The sequence below is a fragment of the Ranitomeya imitator genome, chromosome 8 (assembly GCF_032444005.1).
Source record: "Ranitomeya imitator isolate aRanImi1 chromosome 8, aRanImi1.pri, whole genome shotgun sequence".
Lineage (NCBI taxonomy): Eukaryota > Metazoa > Chordata > Amphibia > Anura > Dendrobatidae > Ranitomeya > Ranitomeya imitator.
In genome coordinates this window covers 17,111,461-17,131,465 of record NC_091289.1, presented here as the reverse complement: position 1 = coordinate 17,131,465, position 20,005 = coordinate 17,111,461, and the positions used below count along the sequence as shown (strand labels likewise).

The following is a 20,005-nucleotide window of genomic DNA, read 5'->3' as shown; positions in this document are numbered from 1 at the left end:
TGCTATATACTATGTGGCTGTGTTAGATACTGCGTGGGCTGTGCTATATACTACATGGGCTGTGCTATAAACTACGTGGGCTGTGTTATATACTATGTGGGCTGTGATATATATTATGTGGCTGTGTTATATACTACGTGGTTGTGCTATATACTATGTGGGCTGTGTTATATACTGCGTGGGCTGTGTTATATACTACGTGGGCTGTGTTATATACTACGTGGCTGTGCTATATACTATGTGGCTGTGCCATATACTACATGGGCTGTGTTATATGCTACATGGGCTCTGAGACTCTTTCGCCCGGGGCCCTCAAAAACCTGGAGCCGACCCTGGCTTCACTGATTGGTTGCGCCTGGCCGGCCGCGAACAGTCAGCGACAGGCACAGTCCGGCCACGAATTGCCATGGGATTTGAACCACGATTCGCTAATTGGTCGCGCCCGGCCGGCCGAATCCTGTGTATAAATTGCATTATTCTGAAATCTTTATAAATAAACTACATACATATTCTAGAATACCCGATGCGTTAGAATCGAGCAACCATCCAGTAGACTATAATGGGCACCGGATTCATCCATGAAAAGCAGCTACGTCTGAACACGGCCAAGCAGAAAAAGTCTATTAACCTGACACTTGGCTCCAGCACAAATCCACCTGATGTAATAATACGGACGTGGCCAACACAGGGCGCCGCACTACACGTAACCTGGCGGCTACATATCTACGCGCATAGCGATGTAAAAACACAAATGTTTGTCCCTCCAATAACAACCAGTCCGGCTTTTTTATGTAAACACGCCATATCGTGATTGGTCATTCAGACGTGGTGACTGATCTGGCAGCCGCTGTGATGAAGGCATTGGGCTGGACTTATGTACCATTGACTCCATCTTTGAAATCACATTTTATGCTTTTTATCAATTGGGAACCTTCTCATATTACACATATCACAGGATTATTAGTGTTATTTAAATTATATACATTATATATTATGAATATTATTTGAATGATTAGTATTGCTAATAATAATAATAATACTCTGCCCTCTTGTGGCCACTAGTAGATTTACACTGCACTCCTTCGAGGTGTCACACTCACCACCGGCCACAAGATGGCGCGCGTTCATTAGGCGGAAACAACTCTATGCTCATCAGCTTCCTTTAGCGTTTCCGGTCACATGGTGTTGCTGAGTGAGGAGGAGGAGTGGGCACCGGCGGCGGCTGCAGGAGTCTTCTGGGACTGAGGGGGCGCTTGTTTTCGGCTGGAGGTGAGAACCTGGCGCTCAGGGGACGCGTGATGCCAGTGTGTGTGGGCTGAGCTGTGGCCGCCGGGTCTGTATGTGCAGGGTCCATTCATAACAGGGTGTAACCTTTCAATTGTACGGTTTCCATGGTAACGGGGGGTTCATGCTGAGCCCTTAGTTCTGTGGACAGTCACTTGACAACCAGCCTTTTCTCCACCACTTTTCTGAACGGTCAATCAGATAGGACGGACCCATTACCCCTTTCCCGCCATTGCCATTTCTGTTTTTGGGCCTTCAGGGGATGGTGAGGGGGGTTTCACCCCTAAAAGACCTGCGCCTGTGATTTTTGTATTGCAATTTGCAATGTGTTGTCCCTCCTTGCGACGGCTGCTCCATCTTTTCTCTTTGCAACGGCTGCTCCTTCTTCCGTCAGCTGCCCCATCTCTGCCCCTTGCGTCGGCTGCCCCGTCTCCGACACCTTGCGTCGGCTGCTCCTTCTTGCGTCGGCTGCTCCTTCTTGCGTCGGCTGCTCCTTCTTGCGTCGGCTGCTCCTTCTTGCGTCGGCTGCCCCGTCTCCGACACCTTGCGTCGGCTGCTCCTTCTTGCGTCGGCTGCTCCTTCTTGCGTCGGCTGCTCCTTCTTGCGTCGGCTGCCCCGTCTCCGACACCTTGCGTCGGCTGCTCCTTCTTGCGTCGGCTGCTCCTTCTTGCGTCGGCTGCCCCGTCTCCGACACCTTGCGTCGGCTGCTCCTTCTTGCGTCGGCTGCTCCTTCTTGCGTCGGCTGCCCCGTCTCCGACACCTTGCGTCGGCTGCTCCTTCTTGCGTCGGCTGCTCCTTCTTGCGTCGGCTGCTCCTTCTTGCGTCGGCTGCTCCTTCTTGCGTCGGCTGCTCCTTCTTGCGTCGGCTGCTCCTTTTTGCGTCGGCTGCTCCTTTTTGCGTCGGCTGCTCCTTCTTGCGTCGGCTGCTCCTTCTTGCGTCGGCTGCTCCTTCTTGCGTCGGCTGCTCCTTCTTGCGTCGGCTGCCCCGTCTCCGACACCTTGCGTCGGCTGCTCCTTCTTGCGTCGGCTGCTCCTTCTTGCGTCGGCTGCCCCGTCTCCGACACCTTGCGTCGGCTGCTCCTTCTTGCGTCGGCTGCTCCTTCTTGCGTCGGCTGCTCCTTTTTGCGTCGGCTGCTCCTTCTTGCGTCGGCTGCTCCTTCTTGCGTCGGCTGCTCCTTCTTGCGTCGGCTGCTCCTTCTTGCGTCGGCTGCCCCGTCTCCGACACCTTGCGTCGGCTGCTCCTTCTTGCGTCGGCTGCTCCTTCTTGCGTCGGCTGCCCCGTCTCCGACACCTTGCGTCGGCTGCTCCTTCTTGCGTCGGCTGCTCCTTCTTGCGTCGGCTGCCCCGTCTCCGACACCTTGCGTCGGCTGCTCCTTCTTGCGTCGGCTGCTCCTTCTTGCGTCGGCTGCTCCTTCTTGCGTCGGCTGCCCCGTCTCCAACACCTTGCGTCGGCTGCTCCTTCTTGCGTCGGCTGCTCCTTCTTGCGTCGGCTGCCCCGTCTCCGACACCTTGCGTCGGCTGCTCCTTCTTGCGTCGGCTGCCCCGTCTCCGACACCTTGCGTCGGCTGCTCCTTCTTGCGTCGGCTGCCCCGTCTCCGACACCTTGCGTCGGCTGCTCCTTCTTGCGTCGGCTGCCCCGTCTCCGACACCTTGCGTCGGCTGCTCCTTCTTGCGTCGGCTGCCCCGTCTCCGACACCTTGCGTCGGCTGCTCCTTCTTGCGTCGGCTGCTCCTTCTTGCGTCGGCTGCCCCGTCTCCGACACCTTGCGTCGGCTGCTCCTTCTTGCGTCGGCTGCCCCGTCTCCGACACCTTGCGTCGGCTGCTCCTTCTTGCGTCGGCTGCTCCTTCTTGCGTCGGCTGCCCCGTCTCCGACACCTTGCGTCGGCTGCTCCTTCTTGCGTCGGCTGCTCCTTCTTGCGTCGGCTGCCCCGTCTCCGACACCTTGCGTCGGCTGCTCCTTCTTGCGTCGGCTGCTCCTTCTTGCGTCGGCTGCCCCGTCTCCGACACCTTGCGTCGGCTGCTCCTTCTTGCGTCGGCTGCTCCTTCTTGCGTCGGCTGCCCCGTCTCCGACACCTTGCGTCGGCTGCTCCTTGCGTCGGCTGCTCCTTCTTGCGTCGGCTGCCCCGTCTCCGACACCTTGCGTCGGCTGCTCCTTCTTGCGTCGGCTGCTCCTTCTTGCGTCGGCTGCCCCGTCTCCGACACCTTGCGTCGGCTGCTCCTTCTTGCGTCGGCTGCCCCATGTCCGCCCCTTGCGTCGGCCGCTACTTCATATTTCGGCTGCTCCCACTTACGTCGGCTGCCCCATCTCTGCTCTTTTTGTTGGCTGCCCCAAGTGAACAATATTTTTTCTCAGCGTTTCTTCTCTCTATTATCCACCACGGACTCTGCTTTCCCCTAGGAGCGGTGACAATAACCTCTTTGCCTCAGTCTGTCCATAATGATTCTCTAGCATCATCTCGTCGTGTTGAACATTTCCTTTTCATTCTTGTTCGTTCTCAGGGATATCATTTATTACATGTGAGCAGTGACATGAGATGAATTACCATCTGGGCTTTCTGTCCGGGTTGATCTTTATTTGTGCCGCACAGGTTTCTCCTCTTATTGTGATATCTAAATAGATTATTCGTTCTTTTGTGACTTTGTATGTAAAGTTTACGTTAAACTCATTTTTGTTGATGTTTGATAAAATGATCCGCCTCCTTATAAATTCCTTTCCATATTAACCCCTTCAAGACCCAGCCTATTTTGACCTTAAAGACCTTGCCGTTTTTTGCAATTCTGACCAGTGTCCCTTTATGAGGTAATAACTCAGGAACGCTTCAACGGATCCTAGCGGTTCTGAGATTGTTTTTTCGTGACATATTGGGCTTCATGTTAGTGGTAAATTTAGGTCAATAAATTCTGCATTTATTTGTGATAAACACGGAAATTTGGCGAAAATTTTGAAAATTTCGCAATTTTCACATTTTGAATTTTTATTCTGTTAAACCAGAGAGATATGTGACACAAAATAGTTAATAAATAACATTTCCCACATGTTTACTTTACATCAGCACAATTTTGGAAACAAAATTTTTTTTTGTTAGGAAGTTATAAGGGTTAAAATTTGACCAGCGATTTGTCATTTTTACAACGAAATTTACAAAACCATTTTTTTTAGGGACCACCTCACATTTGAAGTCAGTTTGAGGGGTCTATATGGCTGAAAATACCCAAAAGTGACACCATTCTAAAAACTGCACCCCTCAAGGTACTCAAAACCACATTCAAGAAGTTTATTAACCCTTCAGGTGCTTCACAGCAGCAGAAGCAACATGGAAGGAAAAAATGAACATTTAACTTTTTAGTCACAAAAATTATCTTTTAGCAACAATTTTTTTATTTTCCCAATGGTAAAAGGAGAAACTGAACCACGAAAGTTGTTGTCCAATTTGTCCTGAGTACGCTGATACCTCATATGTGGGGGTAAACCACTGTTTGGGCGCACGGCAGGGCTTGGAAGGGAAGGAGCGCCATTTGACTTTTTGAATCAAAAATTGGCTCCACTCTTTAGCGGACACCATGTCACGTTTGGAGAGCCCCCGTGTGCCTAAAAATTGGAGCTCCCCCACAAGTGACCCCATTTTGGAAACTAGACGCCCCAAGGAACTTATCTAGATGCATAGTGAGCACTTTGAACCCCCAGGTGCTTCACAAATTGATCCGTAAAAATGAAAAAGTACTTGTTTTTCACAAAAAAATTCTTTTAGCCTCAATTTTTTCATTTTCACATGGGCAACAGGATAAAATGGATCCTAAAATGTGTTGGGCAATTTCTCCTGAGTACACCAATACCTCACATGTGGGGGTAAACCACTGTTTGGGCACATGGTAAGGCTCGGAAGGGAAGGAGCGCCATTTGACTTTTTGAATGAAAAATTATTTCCATCGTTAGCGGACACCATGTCGCGTTTGGATAGCTCCTGTGTGCCTAAACATTGGCGCTCCCCCACAAGTGACCCCATTTTGGAAACTAGACCCCCCAGGGAACTTATTTAGATGCCTAGTGAGCACTTTAAACCCTCAGGTGCTTCACAAATTGATCTGTAAAAATGAAAAAGTACTTTTTTTTCACAAAAAAATTATTTTCGCCTCAATTTTTTCATTTTCACATGGGCAGTAGGATAAAATGGATCATAAAATTTGTTGGGCAATTTCTCCCGAGTACGCCGATACCTCATATGTGGGGGTAAACCACTGTTTGGGCACACGGCAGGGCTCGGAAGGGAAGGCGCGCCATTTGACTTTTTGAATGGAAAATTAGCTCCAATTGTTAGCGGACACCATGTCGCGTTTGGAGAGCCCCCTGTGTGCCTAAACATTGGAGCTCCCCCACAAGTGACCCCATTTTGGAAACTAGACCCCCCAAGGAACTTATCTAGATGCATATTGAGCACTTTAAACCCCCAGGTGCTTCACAGAAGTTTATAACGCAGAGCCATGAAAATAAAAAATAATTTTTCTTTCCTCAAAAATGATTTTTTAGCCTGGAATTTCCTATTTTGCCAAGGATAATGGGAGAAATTGGACCCCAAATATTGTTGTCCAGTTTGTCCTGAGTACGCTGATACCCCATATGTGGGGGTAAACCACTGTTTGGGCGCACGGCAGGGCTCGGAAGGGATGGCACGCCATTTGGCTTTTTAAATGGAAAATTAGCTCCAATCATTAGCGGACACCATGTCACGTTTGGAGAGCCCCTGTGTGCTTAAACATTGGAGATCCCCCAGAAATGACACCATTTTGGAAACTAGACCCCCAAAGGAACTAATCTAGATGTGTGGTGAGGACTTTGAACCCCCAAGTGCTTCACAGAAGTTTATAACGCAGAGCCATGAAAATAAAAAAAAAAATTATTTTCTCAAAAATGATCTTTTAGCCTGCAATTTTTTATTTTCCCAAGGGTAACAGGAGAAATTTGACCCCAAAAGTTGTTGTCCAGTTTCTCCTGAGTACGCTGATACCCCATATGTGGGGGTAAATCACTGTTTGGGCACATGCCGGGGCTCGGAAGTGAAGTAGTGACGTTTTGAAATGCAGACTTTGATGGAATGCTCTGTGGGCGTCACGTTGCGTTTGCAGAGCCCCTGATGTGGCTTAACAGTAGAAACCCCCCACAAGTGACCCCATTTTGGAAACTAGACCCCCAAAGGAACTTATCTAGATGTGTGGTGAGCACTTTGAACCCCCAAGTGCTTCATAGAAGTTTATAATGCAGAGCCGTGAAAATAATAAATACGTTTTCTTTCCTCAAAAATAATTATTTAGCCCAGAATTTTTTAATTTTCCCAAGGGTAACAGGAGAAATTTGACCCCAATATTTGTTGTCCAGTTTCTCCTGAGTACGGTGATACCCCATATGTGGGGGTAAACTACTGTTTGGGCACATGCCGGGGCTTGGAATTGAAGTAGTGACGTTTTGAAATGCAGACTTTGATGGAATGCTCTGCGGGCGTCACGTTGCGTTTGCAGAGCCCCTGATGTGCCTAAACAGTAGAAACCCCCCACAAGTGACCCCATTTTGGAAACTAGACCCTGAAAGGAACTTATCTAGATGTGTGGTGAGCACTTTGAACCCCCAAGTGCTTCATAGAAGTTTATAATGCAGAGCCGTGAAAATAATAAATACGTTTTCTTTCCTCAAAAATAATTATTTAGCCCAGAATTTTTTATTTTCCCAAGGGTTACAGGAGAAATTGGACCCCAAAAGTTGTTGTGCAGTTTCTCCTGAGTACGCTGATACCCCATATGTGGGGGTAAACCACTGTTTGGGCACACGTCGGGGCTCAGAAGGGAAGTAGTGACTTTTGAAATGCAGACTTTGATGGAATGGTCTCCGGGTGTCACGTTGCGTTTGCAGAGCCCCTGGTGTGCCTAAACAGTAGAGACCCCCCACAAGTGACCCCATTTTAGAAACTAGACCCCCCAAGGAACTTATCTAGATATGTGGTGAGCACTTTGAACCCCCAAGTGCTTCACAGACGTTTACAACGCAGAGCCGTGAAAATAAAAAATCATTTTTCTTTCCTCAAAAATTATGTTTTAGCAAGCATTTTTTTAGATTCACAAGGGTAACAGGAGAAATTGGACCCCAGTAATTGTTGCGCAGTTTGTCCTGAGTATGCTGGTACCCCATATGTGGGGGTAAACCACTGTTTGGGCACACGTCAGGGCTCGGAAGTGAGGGAGCACCATTTGACTTTTTGAATACGAGATTGGCTGGAATCAATGGTGGCGCCATGTTGCGTTTGGAGACCCCTGATGTGCCTAAACAGTGGTAACCCCTCAATTCTAACTCCAACACTAACCCCAACACACCCCTAACCCTAATCCCAACTGTAGCCATAACCCTAATCACAACCCTAACCCCAACACACCCCTAACCACAACACTAACCCCAACACACCCCTAACCCTAATCACAACCCTAATTCCAACCCTAACCCTAAGGCTATGTGCCCACGTTGCGGATTCGTGTGAGATATTTCCGCACCATTTTTGAAAAATCTGCGGGTAAAAGGCACTGCGTTTTACCTGCGGATTTTCCGCGGATTTCCAGTGTTTTTTGTGCGGATTTCACCTGCGGATTCCTATTGAGGAACAGGTGTAAAACGCTGCGGAATCCGCACAAAGAATTGACATGCTGCGGAAAATACAACGCAGCGTTCCCGCGCGGTATTTTCCGCACCATGGGCACAGCGGATTTGATTTTTCATATGTTTACATGGTACTGTAAACCTGATGGAACACTGCTGCGAATCCGCAGCCAAATCCGCACCGTGTGCACATAGCCTAATTCTAAAGGTATGTGCACACGCTGCGGAAAACGCTGCGGATCCGCAGCAGTTTCCCATGAGTTTACAGTTCAATGTAAACCTATGGGAAACAAAAATCGCTGTACACATGCTGCGGAAAAACTGCACGGAAACGCAGCGGTTTACATTCCGCAGCATGTCACTTCTTTGTGCGGATTCCGCAGCGGTTTTACAACTGCTCCAATAGAAAATCGCAATTGTAAAACCGCAGTGAAATGCGCAGAAAAAAAGCGGTAAATCCGCCATAAATCCGCAGCGGTTTATCCGCAGCGGAAAAATCCGCAGAGGACCAGAATACGTGTGCACATTCCTAACCCTAACCCTAGCCCTAACCCTAGCCCTAACCCTACCCCTAACCTTAACCCTACCCCTAACCCTACCCCTAACCCTAACCCTAACCCTACCCCTAACCCTACCCCTAACCCTAACCCTACCCCTACCCCTAGCCCTAACCTTAACCCTAACCCTACCCCTAACCCTAACCCTACCCCTAACCCTAACCCTATTCTAACATTAGTGGAAAAAAAAAAAATTCTTTATTTTTTTATTGTCCCTACCTATGGGGGTGACAGAGGGGGGGGGTCATTTATTATTTTTTTTATTTTGATCACTGAGATAGATTATATCTCAGTGATCAAAATGCACTTTGGAACGAATCTGCCGGCCGGCAGATTCGGCGGGCGCACTGCGCATGCGCCCGCCATTTTGGAAGATGGCGGCGCCCGGGAGAAGACGGACGGGACCACGGCTGGATCGGTAAGTATGATAGGGTGGGGGGGGACCACGGGGGGGGGGATCGGAGCACGGGGGGGGGAATCGGAGCGCGGGAGGGGTGGAACGGAGCGCGGGGGGCGTGGAACGGAGCACGGGGGGGCTGGAATGGAGCACGGGGGGTGGAACGGAGCACGGGGGGGGGTGGATCGGAGTGCAGGGGGGGTGATTGGAGCACGGGGGGGTGATTGGAGCACGGGGGGAGCGGACACGAGCACGGGGGGGAGCGGAGCACTGGACGGAGGGGAGCCGGAGCAGTGTACCGGCCAGATCGGGGGGGTGGGGGGGCGATCGGAGGGGTGGGGTGGGGGCACACTAGTATTTCCAGCCATGGCCGATGATATTTCAGCATCGGCCATGGCTGGATTGTAATATTTCACCCGTTATAATGGGTGAAATATTACAAATCGCTCTGATTGGCAGTTTCACTTTCAACAGCCAATCAGAGCGATCGTAGCCACGAGGGGGTGAAGCCACCCCCCCTGGGCTAAACTACCACTCCCCCTGTCCCTGCAGATCGGGTGAAATGGGAGTTAACCCTTTCACCCGATCTGCAGGGACGCGATCTTTCCATGACGCCGCATAGGCGTCATGGGTCGGAATGGCACCGACTTTCATGACGCCTACGTGGCGTCATGGGTCGGGAAGGGGTTAAGAACAAATCATCTATATAACGTCCATAAAATTGTATTTTATCTTTGTATATACTGATATCAGTAAATAGATATTTTTCTTCCCGCACTACTACCACAATGTTCACCAGCGACGGTGAGAACAATCGGCTCACTAGTCAACTACACATGCACTAAATCGCCACCAGGGGGCATCATGGGTTTTTACTTGCCCCAATCCAGAATGCAGGGTGCAGCACAGCAGCGTCGCCTCTGGGTAAAAAAGCACAAATTCTCCAAGCTCTTTTTACACTAATAATAGTGATTGCGGGATGTGACCTTGCCGCCATGATCTGACTTTCATCGTCCTTTTATGAGAATGAGTTGGAAATAAATGAAGGCGTCTTTCCTTTAGGTATAATGGAGACCTGTGAGCAGGAAGCGTCTGACGGAGCCCAGGAAGGTGCGGAGGTGAACGCTCAGTATTTACAGCAGCTGAAGGACCTGGCTATTCCTGAAGACGAGGCCAAGAAGGTAAAGAGCGAGAATATAAGGTGGAGCTGTAATGGGGGGCACCATGGGGCTTTACATTATTCACATGTCCTTATTCACAGTATGAATATCCCCGTAGAAGTTAGCGTTCCGCTTTCCTGGGTACGCACTGACTTGGGAGCAGAGTCTCCGTATCACTGGGTACATTTACGTTTTAGGGCTCTGGAAAAGCTCGACCTGCCATATTGGGAGTCACCCAACTTCGCAGACTGGACCCTGATCATATTTTTTTTTTCCTCTGGTCTTATAGGCGCTTATTCTGACTGGGAATATTTCGGCCGAGGAAGCTGCAATATTTTACTTTGACAGCTTAGAAAACCAGAATCCGGTAAGTGGCCTCTGAATGAGTTAAAGGGATTTTCTACGGCTTTAACATTCATAGCTTTGTGATTGATGGTGGGAGTCTCCGGGGGTCTGAGCCGCGCCAACCAGCAGAATGAAGTCTGGAAACAGGGGCACTTCCTTGCTCCTTATTCTCAAGATTAAGGCTGATCTGCAGTACCAGACGTAGCCACAGATGCATGTGGCGCTGTGTCTGAGCCAAAATAAACCCTCAGTAGTCGCTGTCACTGAACGCGCAGGGCTTTGTTTTTTTTTTCCCAATATATATCTCATTATATTATCATCCTCCTCCGATTGTTTAGGACTCGGATGATGACGACACTTACTTCAAGATGGTGTTTGTGGTGAACACGGATCTCTCTATGGGAGTAGGGAAGGTAAGAATTCATTACCCCAAAAGAGACGGTAATATTCCTTAAAGGGATATTCCCATCTGGTATATTTATAGTGGCTTGCAAAAGTATACAGACACACATATACAGACCTTTGACATTTTGTTTTTTGCTACCTCACAACCTGGTGTTTTTTTGGAGGCCTTTCATCAGTTCATGTGAAGATCATGCCTACAACTGTGAACTGCTGGTTTTCTTTTTATTGTGAAGCAAACAACAAATAGGACAAAATAACTGAAAACTTCAGTGTGCATAACTATTCACGCCCTTAAAGTCAGTACTTTGTGGAGCCTCCTTTTGCTGCAGTTACAGCTGCAAGTCCCTTTGCATAAGTCTCTGTGAGCTTTCCACATCTTGTCATGGGGATTTTTGCCCATTCCTCAAGACAAAACTGCTGCAGCTGCTTCACATAGGATGGTTTCCTCTGGTTAACAGCAATTTTTTACTAGGCCACTCCAATACATTCACACCTTTCTTGTTTAAAGGTGAACCTCTGTCCCAGTGTCTCAGGTCACTGACAGAATGAAACAGGGTTTGCTCAAGAATATCCCTGTATTTCACACCATCCATCTTCCCCTCAACTCAGATCGTTTTCTATGTCCCTGACAGCATGATGCTGCCACCACTACGTTACACTGTGGGGATGGTGTTCTTAAAGTGATGAGCTATCTTGGTTCGGCGCCAGACATACCTTATACCTTGGTAGCCAAAAAGTTCAATTTTGGTCTCATCTGACCACAGCATCTTCCTCCATACATTTAGGGAGTCTTCCACGTCTTTTGGCAAACTCAAAACAAGCCTTAGACCCAAAAATTGTAAGTAAAGGCTTTTTTCTACCCATTATTCCTTAAAGGCCGCCTCTATGGAGTGTATGGAGGCTTATTGTGGTCATATGCACAGATACTCCAGTCTCTGATCTGTAGCTCCTTCAGGGTGAATACATATGCACATGACAAGTTTTAGTTATTTTATTCCATAAATTTAATGTATGCCTATATGTTTCTCACTTCAGGAACATAGGCTATTTAGTGTTGCTGCATCACACAAGTAGAATCTGTGCACACATTTGACAAACAGACTGGGACGCTCTTTTAGCACCTGTGGCTCCATTCCCTTTATGGAGGCCATAACGGAGACTTTTTTGCTCCTTATAAGACCTTCACTCTCGCATAATGCATGCGGTGATGTAGATTTAGCCCCGGGGGCATCTCCATGTAACCTTCATGGATACATCTACGACCTTGCCGGGTGCAGAGATGCCTGAGCGGCTCCCAGGTGACGTGTATACAGCATGTGTTAGGTCTGGTAGCACCAAAGCCATTAATCCGGGCCCGGCCCGCTCTCCTCAGATTGCCGCACAGGTGGGACACGGAGCCGTCGGCTTATATCAGCTCATGTTAAAGGACTCCAAGACCAAGGAGATGGTGGAAAAATGGGAAGAATACGGGTGAGTCTGGACGGGAATTATCTTTTTGTGGCTCGAGAGGGATGTCATTATAGGGGTGTTAATCTTGTCCCTTTGGTCTTTCTCACCCCTCCCCCTTCCGAGAGCCCTGTTTGTTTTGTTTTTTTTAATCAACCCATTAAAATAAAAACATTTTTTTTTTTAAATTTACTTACAGGATCTGAAATTGTGATCCTTCAATAGCTTCTACTATATACTGCAATACAGGCGTCAGAGTATGTAGTGTAAATCTTATCCTCCTATGATGCCAAGCCGGTGTGCTCCTGGCAGAAGAGGGATATAGTTATAGGGGTCTGGTTTGTATGTAGTTCTAGCCTGAGGCCTGGCTTCACAGGAGAACCAAGGTGGCCTCAATCCAGAACTAACAGCAGAATAGTGAGTGCAGCTCTGGAGTATAATACAGGAGGTAACTCAGGATCAGTAATGTAATGTATGTACACAGTGACTGCACCAGCAGAATAGTGAGTGCAGCTCTGGGGTATAATACAGGATGTAACTCAGGATCGGTAATGTATGTACACAGTGACTGCACCAGCAGAATAGTGAGTGCAGCTCTGGGGTATAATACAGATGGTAACTCCGGATCAGTAATGTAATGTATCTACACAGTGACTGCACCAGCAGAATAGTGAGGGCAGCTGTGAAGTATAATACAGGATGTAACTCAGGATCGGTAATGTAATGTATGTACACAGTTATACATACAATGATAAATGTAAGGTTATACACATGGGAAGAGGGAATCAATATCACCATTACACACTGAACGGGAAACCACTGGGTAAATCTGACAGGGAGAAGGACTTGGGGATCCTAGTTAATGATAAACTTACCTGGAGCAGCCAGTGCCAGGCAGCAGCTGCCAAGGCAAACAGGATCATGGGGTGCATTAAAAGAGGTCTGGATACACATGATGAGAGCATTATACTGCCTCTGTACAAATCCCTAGTTAGACCGCACATGGAGTACTGTGTCCAGTTTTGGGCACCGGTGCTCAGGAAGGATATAATGGAACTAGAGAGAGTACAAAGGAGGGCAACAAAATTAATAAAGGGGATGGGAGAACTACAATACCCAGATAGATTAGCGAAATTAGGATTATTTAGTCTAGAAAAAAGACGACTGAGGGGCGATCTAATAACCATGTATAAGTATATAAGGGGACAATACAAATATCTCGCTGAGGATCTGTTTATACCAAGGAAGGTGACGGGCACAAGGGGGCATTCTTTGCGTCTGGAGGAGAGAAGGTTTTTCCACCAACATAGAAGAGGATTCTTTACTGTTAGGGCAGTGAGAATCTGGAATTGCTTGCCTGAGGAGGTGGTGATGGCGAACTCAGTCGAGGGGTTCAAGAGAGGCCTGGATGTCTTCCTGGAGCAGAACAATATTGTATCATACAATTATTAGGTTCTGTAGAAGGACGTAGATCTGGGGATTTATTATGATGGAATATAGGCTGAACTGGATGGACAAATGTCTTTTTTCGGCCTTACTAACTATGTTACTATGTTACTGCACCAGCAGAATAGTGAGTGCAGCTCTGGAGTATAATACAGGATGTAACTCAGGATCAGTAATGTATGTACACAGTGACTGCACCAGCAGAATAGTGAGTGCAGCTCTGGAGTATAATACAGGCTGTAACTCAGGATCAGTAATGTAATGTATGTACACAGTGACTGCACCAGCAGAATAGTGAGTGCAGCTCTGGAGTATAATACAGGATGTAACTCAGGATCAGTAATGTAATGTATGTACACAGTGACTGCACCAGCAGAATAGTGAGTGCAGCTCTGGAGTATAATACAGGATGTAACTCAGGATCAGTAATGTATGTACATAGTGACTGCACCAGCAGAATAGTGAGTGCAGCTCTGGAGGATAATACAGGATGTAACTCAGGATCAGTAATGTAATGTATCTACACAGTGACTGCACCAGCAGAATAGTGAGTGCAGCTCTGGAGGATAATACAGGATGTAACTCAGGATCAGTAATGTATGTACACAGTGACTGCACCAGCAGAATAGTGAGTGCAGCTCTGGGATATAATACAGATGGTAACTCCGGATCAGTAATGTAATGTATGTACACAGTGACTGCACCAGCAGAATAGTGAGTGCAGCTCTGGAGTATAATACAGATGGTAACTCAGGATCAGTAATGTAATGTATCTACACAGTGACTGCACCAGCAGAATAGTAAGTGCAGCTCTGGGGTATAATACAGATGGTAACTCCGGATCAGTAATGTAATGTATCTACACAGTGACTGCACCAGCAGAATAGTGAGTGCAGCTCTGGAGTATAATACAGATGGTAACTCAGGATCAGTAATGTAATGTATCTACACAGTGACTGCACCAGCAGAATAGTGAGTGCAGCTCTGGAGTATAATACAGGATGTAACTCAGGATCAGTAATGTAATGTATGTACACAGTGACTGCACCAGCAGAATAGTGAGTGCAGCTCTGGGGTATAATACAGATGGTAACTCCGGATCAGTAATGTAATGTATCTACACAGTGACTGCACCAGCAGAATAGTGAGTGCAGCTCTGGAGTATAATACAGATGGTAACTCAGGATCAGTAATGTATGTACACAGTGACTGCACCAGCAGAATAGTGAGTGCAGCTCTGGGGTATAATACAGATGGTAACTCCGGATCAGTAATGTATCTACACAGTGACTGCACCAGCAGAATAGTGAGTGCAGCTCTGGAGTATAATACAGATGGTAACTCAGGATCAGTAATGTAATGTATCTACACAGTGACTGCACCAGCAGAATAGTGAGTGCAGCTCTGGAGTATAATACAGATGGTAACTCAGGATCAGTAATGTATGTACACAGTGACTGCACCAGCAGAATAGTGAGTGCAGCTCTGGAGTATAATACAGATGGTAACTCAGGATCAGTAATGTAATGTATGTACACAGTGACTGCACCAGAAGAATAGTGAGTGCAGCTCTGGAGTATAATACAGGATATAACTCAGGATCAGTAATGTATGTACACAGTGACTGCACCAGCAGAATAGTGAGTGCAGCTCTGGAGGATAATACAGGATGTAACTCAGGATCAGTAATGTAATGTATATACACAGTGACTGCACCAGCAGAATAGTGAGTGCAGCTCTGGAGTATAATACAGGAGGTAACTCAGGATCAGTAATGTAATGTATGTACACAGTGACTGCACCAGCAGAATAGTGAGGGCAGCTGTGAAGTATAATACAGGATGTAACTCAGGGTCAGTAATGTAATGTATGTACACAGTGACTGCACCAGCAGAATAGTGAGTGCAGCTCTGGGGTATAATGCAGATGGTAACTCCGGATCAGTAATGTATCTACACAGTGACTGCACCAGCAGAATAGTGAGTGAAGCTCTAGGGTATAATACAGGATGTAACTCAGGATCAGTAATGTATGTACACAGTGACTGCACCAGCAGAATAGTGAGTGCAGCTCTGGAGTATAATACAGATGGTAACTCAGGATCAGTAATGTATCTACACAGTGACTGCACCAGCAGAATAGTGAGTGCAGCTCTGGAGGATAATACAGGATGTAACTCAGGATCAGTAATGTAATGTATATACACAGTGACTGCACCAGCAGAATAGTGAGTGCAGCTCTGGAGTATAATACAGGAGGTAACTCAGGATCAGTAATGTAATGTATGTACACAGTGACTGCACCAGCAGAATAGTGAGTGCAGCTCTGGGGTATAATACAGGAGGTAACTCAGGATCAGTAATGTATCAGTGGCTGCGCTGTAAATACACCTTCCCTCTTTGCTTTGTTCCTTATTTTTGCCCTTTTGTCGCTACAGAGCTAAGAAGGTCGTCCTCCAAGGTTCCAGCACTGCTCACCTCATGGAGTTACAAGCCTTGGCATTAAGCATGGACATTCCCTCATATCTAGTGCAGGATGCCGGCAGGACCCAGGTAAGACATTCAGCTTCTTAGTCTTCAGTAAGGCCTGTACTGCAAGACATCTGACGTCCTGTCCTGTCTTCAGATTGCAGCTGGGTCACATACTGTCCTCGCCATCATGGGTGAAGAAGAAATGGTGAATAAAGTGACGGGAAAGCTGAAACTGCTGAACTGAGGAGAGCAAGGCGGGTAGAGGAGAGGGCATCTAGCTGGAGACTATGGAGGGACAACTGATGAGACAGCCCGGACGTGTCCTCCGGAGAGGGAGAAGAATCCAGAACACGACATGAGTATGAATCGTGCTCCAGAGCCATCGCCAATCAACGAGGAAAGAGACGCAGAGTCTTATTACATAATGCAAACTATGGTGGTGATAGAAGTAGGTACCTAGAGCTGCTGGCATCAATCAGCGCCAGGATCCTGCCCCACCTGTGTACATGTGCTACCACGCAGTCTCGTGATCTATATCTCCATTCACTGTATGACGACCGAAACGACTTTTCTTGCACGCAAACCCACTGATCCCAAACCGTTTCCATCACTGAAATGGCTGGAAACACTAGATTGGATTGAATTGCCCTGCTGCCGTGGATGAGTTAAGCACGTTTCCCCTGTGCCTCTGACATAAAGGAACATGGAGGCGAGTGGATCCCTCTTTCATAGTGCCCCTAAGTAACCGAGTGATCATTTAGGGATCAGTAATAATTGTCGTGCCGTGGAAGTGACATTTAGCTTTTGTAATTGCATCGTGAGAGGCCTTGGCCCGAACATGTTCTACGACGTGGCCACAGTGTTCTTGTATTGATACAGTATTACATGTCACATCTTAGAGGCGATATAATGTGAATAGACGTCACTGATATATTAAATATTACTGTAGAATTATGCTGAACGGCACGTGGTGGAGGTGAACATCCCTCTCATCTGTCATTGCATCCATGTCTCTGATTCATGAGCCATAACATTAGGACCACTCACTGGTGGAGTGAAGACTATCGATAATCCTTGTGATGTATGGACTACTGAGCTAAGAAACTCTGAAACAACGGGGGTCTCATGGGGCGATCCTGCTGCCCAGTGCTTAGTATCTTCCAAATGGTGCAAACCGGGGTGTCATGTTAGAAAGGGCTGAGACCATGGAGCAATGGGAGATGGATCTGCTGGATGACTTTATCTTCCTTCATGTGGTTGTCCGGTGCGTGTTCATCACTTATGCGGGGAAGAGACGGTACCAAGTCACATCAGTGGAAGAAGACGAGGCGGCGGAGGCTGGTGATGGTGCAATGTTCTGCTGGAAAACCTTGTCATGGCATCATGTGGATGGCATGACAAAGAGCAAGTGATTTCTTGTCCCCAAGTTTCCCGGTTCACGATCCGATTGATCATCTTTGAGATGTGCTGGAAAGCAAATCCGATCCTTGGCGGGTTCACCGAGCGCTGTACAGAACATGAAGGATTTACTGCTCTCCAGACACCACAGGATACTTCAGAGATCGTGCGGTGTCCAGGCAGCAGTGGGACAGAGTTAAAAGGGTTTTCCCTTTTCAGTAGCACAATCGGTCGGTATTCTACCTCCTTGGATTCAGCGACTTCGCAGCTGACTGTATAGCAGTGGCATCACAGCAAGTGCCGCACCATGTAGCCAGCATGAGCTGCCGAGCTGTTATATACTGCAGCACTGCCAACGTGACGTTACCGCTGCAGACTACATACAATCACCAGACTTTAGCATTTTTTTAATCACATCAAGCATGATTTTTTTTTTCCCTCGTTACAATAAAATGAGAAAAAAAAAAAAACATTTTAATTTGGAGGCAAAATGGAGACCTACAGGATGAGGAAGGAGGTTAAATGTTTTGGCTGAATAACTGGTCAGTGCGCTCAATCTGGTCTCTTCCGCGGAAACTTAGACTCTGTTCTCACTGAATCTTTTTCTTGGCGGTCAAATAGAATCCTAGAAGGGACCTCCAAGGTCATCTTGTCCAACCCCCTGCTCAATGCAGGATTCACTAAACCATCTCAGACAGATGTCTGTATGGCCTCTGTTTGAAGACTTCCATTGAGGGAGAACTCGCCACCTCTCATGGCCGCCTGTTCCACTCATTGACCACCCTCACTGTCAAAAAGTTTATCTAGTCTGTATCTTCTCCCTTTCAGTTTCATTCACTTGCTTCTCTCTCATGTCTCCGTGTGCAAATGAGAATAACGATGATCCCTCCACATTGTGACAGCCCTTTAGATATTGGATGACAGCTATTAAGTCTCCTCTTAGCCTTCATTTTTTGGAAGCTAAACATTCCCAGATCCTTTAACTGTTCCTCATAGGACATACTTTGCAGTCTGCTCACAGTCTTGGTCGCTCTTCTCTGAACTTGCTCCAGTTTTTCAATGTCTTTTTTATAAAATGTGGTTCCCAGAACTGGACACAGAATTCTAGATGTGACCTGACCAAGGCGGAGTAGAGGGGGATAATTACCTCACGTGATCTTGATTCTATGCTTCTCTTGCTACATCCTAGAACTGTGTTTGCTTTTTTTTTTTTTGCTGCTGCATCACACTGTTGACTCATGTGCAGTCTGTGGTCTATTAGTATACCCAAGTGCAGTCTGTGGTCTATTAGTATACCCAAGTCTTTTTCACACTTCGGGTAACACTCATTCTCTGTAGTCTTGTAAACCTAAAGCCTCTTTTGTCCTCATTTTTTGTTCTTATTTCAGCAGATTTTATTTCTTTTTAATCCATTAAACAATGAAGGAAAACACTGACAATGCACTCCAAAAGATTCCCAGGCAACTTTTTAGCCTTCCCATTGACTTATGTTGTACGTAGAGGAAAATGCCAGAGGAATAGACGTCACTTCAATTAAACGCTCTGTGTCTTTGAAAGCCTAAACATAAGGAATTTTTTTTCAATGTAGTTTTTTGTTTTAAGAGCAGGAAAGGAAGGAACATATCCTTACATGTAAGACTCTTAGCAGCTACTAGGGGGATTTTCAGACTGTATATATAGCTGTATACGGCTCTGTATACACAGGTTGTATTCAGATCTAGTGGTGTTCATCTAAACTAAGTATTAAAAATAAAGGGTTTTTAAATTTATGACCTATAGATAAGCTCCTACCGTGATGTATGGTCCTGACATCTGCAGATTGGGGAACATGTATAGGTTAGTAGTCCGGCTATAACACACTGGCCTTAATGTACGTGATGCTCAAATGAAACATCGTCATCCATTCACCATAAGATCAATTAAAATAAATTTTGTAAATTCATCTTTTGTCATTTTGAGTCAATAGACTTTTATCTCATTAGTCTTTCTATTTCCAGAAATGGCTGCGAAAACTCCCCTTTAAAAGCTTCCCCGTTGTACAAAAAAAGTACAGCAGGTCAAGAAGATGCGTCACTTGCATTAGATATGTAATTTTTTTTCTTACCTGGTGTAATTTGCCGTTGTTCTAAATCCGGAGATGTTTTCCTTTTGCTCTTGCTCCTCTTCCTTGTTAATATATGGTCCCTTCTGCCCTGTACACAAGATAAGTTTTGTTAGCCAAGTGGGTGTAGTCCTCAGTTTCAGTAGGACAACACCTACTTGTCCACAGAGACCAGATTTATAGAAGGGGCCATATCTCAGAATAGGAGAGGAGCAGGAACAAAAGGAAAACATCGCCGAATTCAGGAAAACAGCAGCATTTACACAAAAAAAATATATATGACAGATCATCCGCATTGTGGGTTCTGAACTATCAATGCAGGCCCTTGCTTTCGGTCAGATGAGAATACCCCTTTTAATAAT

The 20,005-nt window shown here is 46.8% G+C and overlaps 2 protein-coding genes across 2 annotated transcripts; one reads left to right on the top strand and one right to left on the bottom strand.

Moving 5' to 3' along the window:
* The first annotated feature begins 1,177 nt into the window (after positions 1–1,177).
* Positions 1,178–19,484, top strand: LOC138647448 (probable peptidyl-tRNA hydrolase 2). The gene is made up of 7 exons (XM_069736452.1): positions 1,178–1,269; positions 9,934–10,052; positions 10,321–10,398; positions 10,715–10,789; positions 12,154–12,251; positions 16,111–16,225; positions 16,299–19,484. Exons 2-7 carry the CDS (start codon positions 9,939–9,941, stop codon positions 16,386–16,388), a joined length of 570 nt encoding a protein of 189 aa, XP_069592553.1. The 5' UTR covers positions 1,178–1,269; positions 9,934–9,938; the 3' UTR covers positions 16,389–19,484.
* LOC138648081 (cylicin-2-like) lies at positions 1,568–3,523 on the bottom strand. Its single transcript, XM_069737585.1, has one exon. It carries the CDS (start codon positions 3,521–3,523, stop codon positions 1,568–1,570), a length of 1,956 nt encoding a protein of 651 aa, XP_069593686.1.
* Positions 19,485–20,005: the final 521 nt, after the last annotated feature.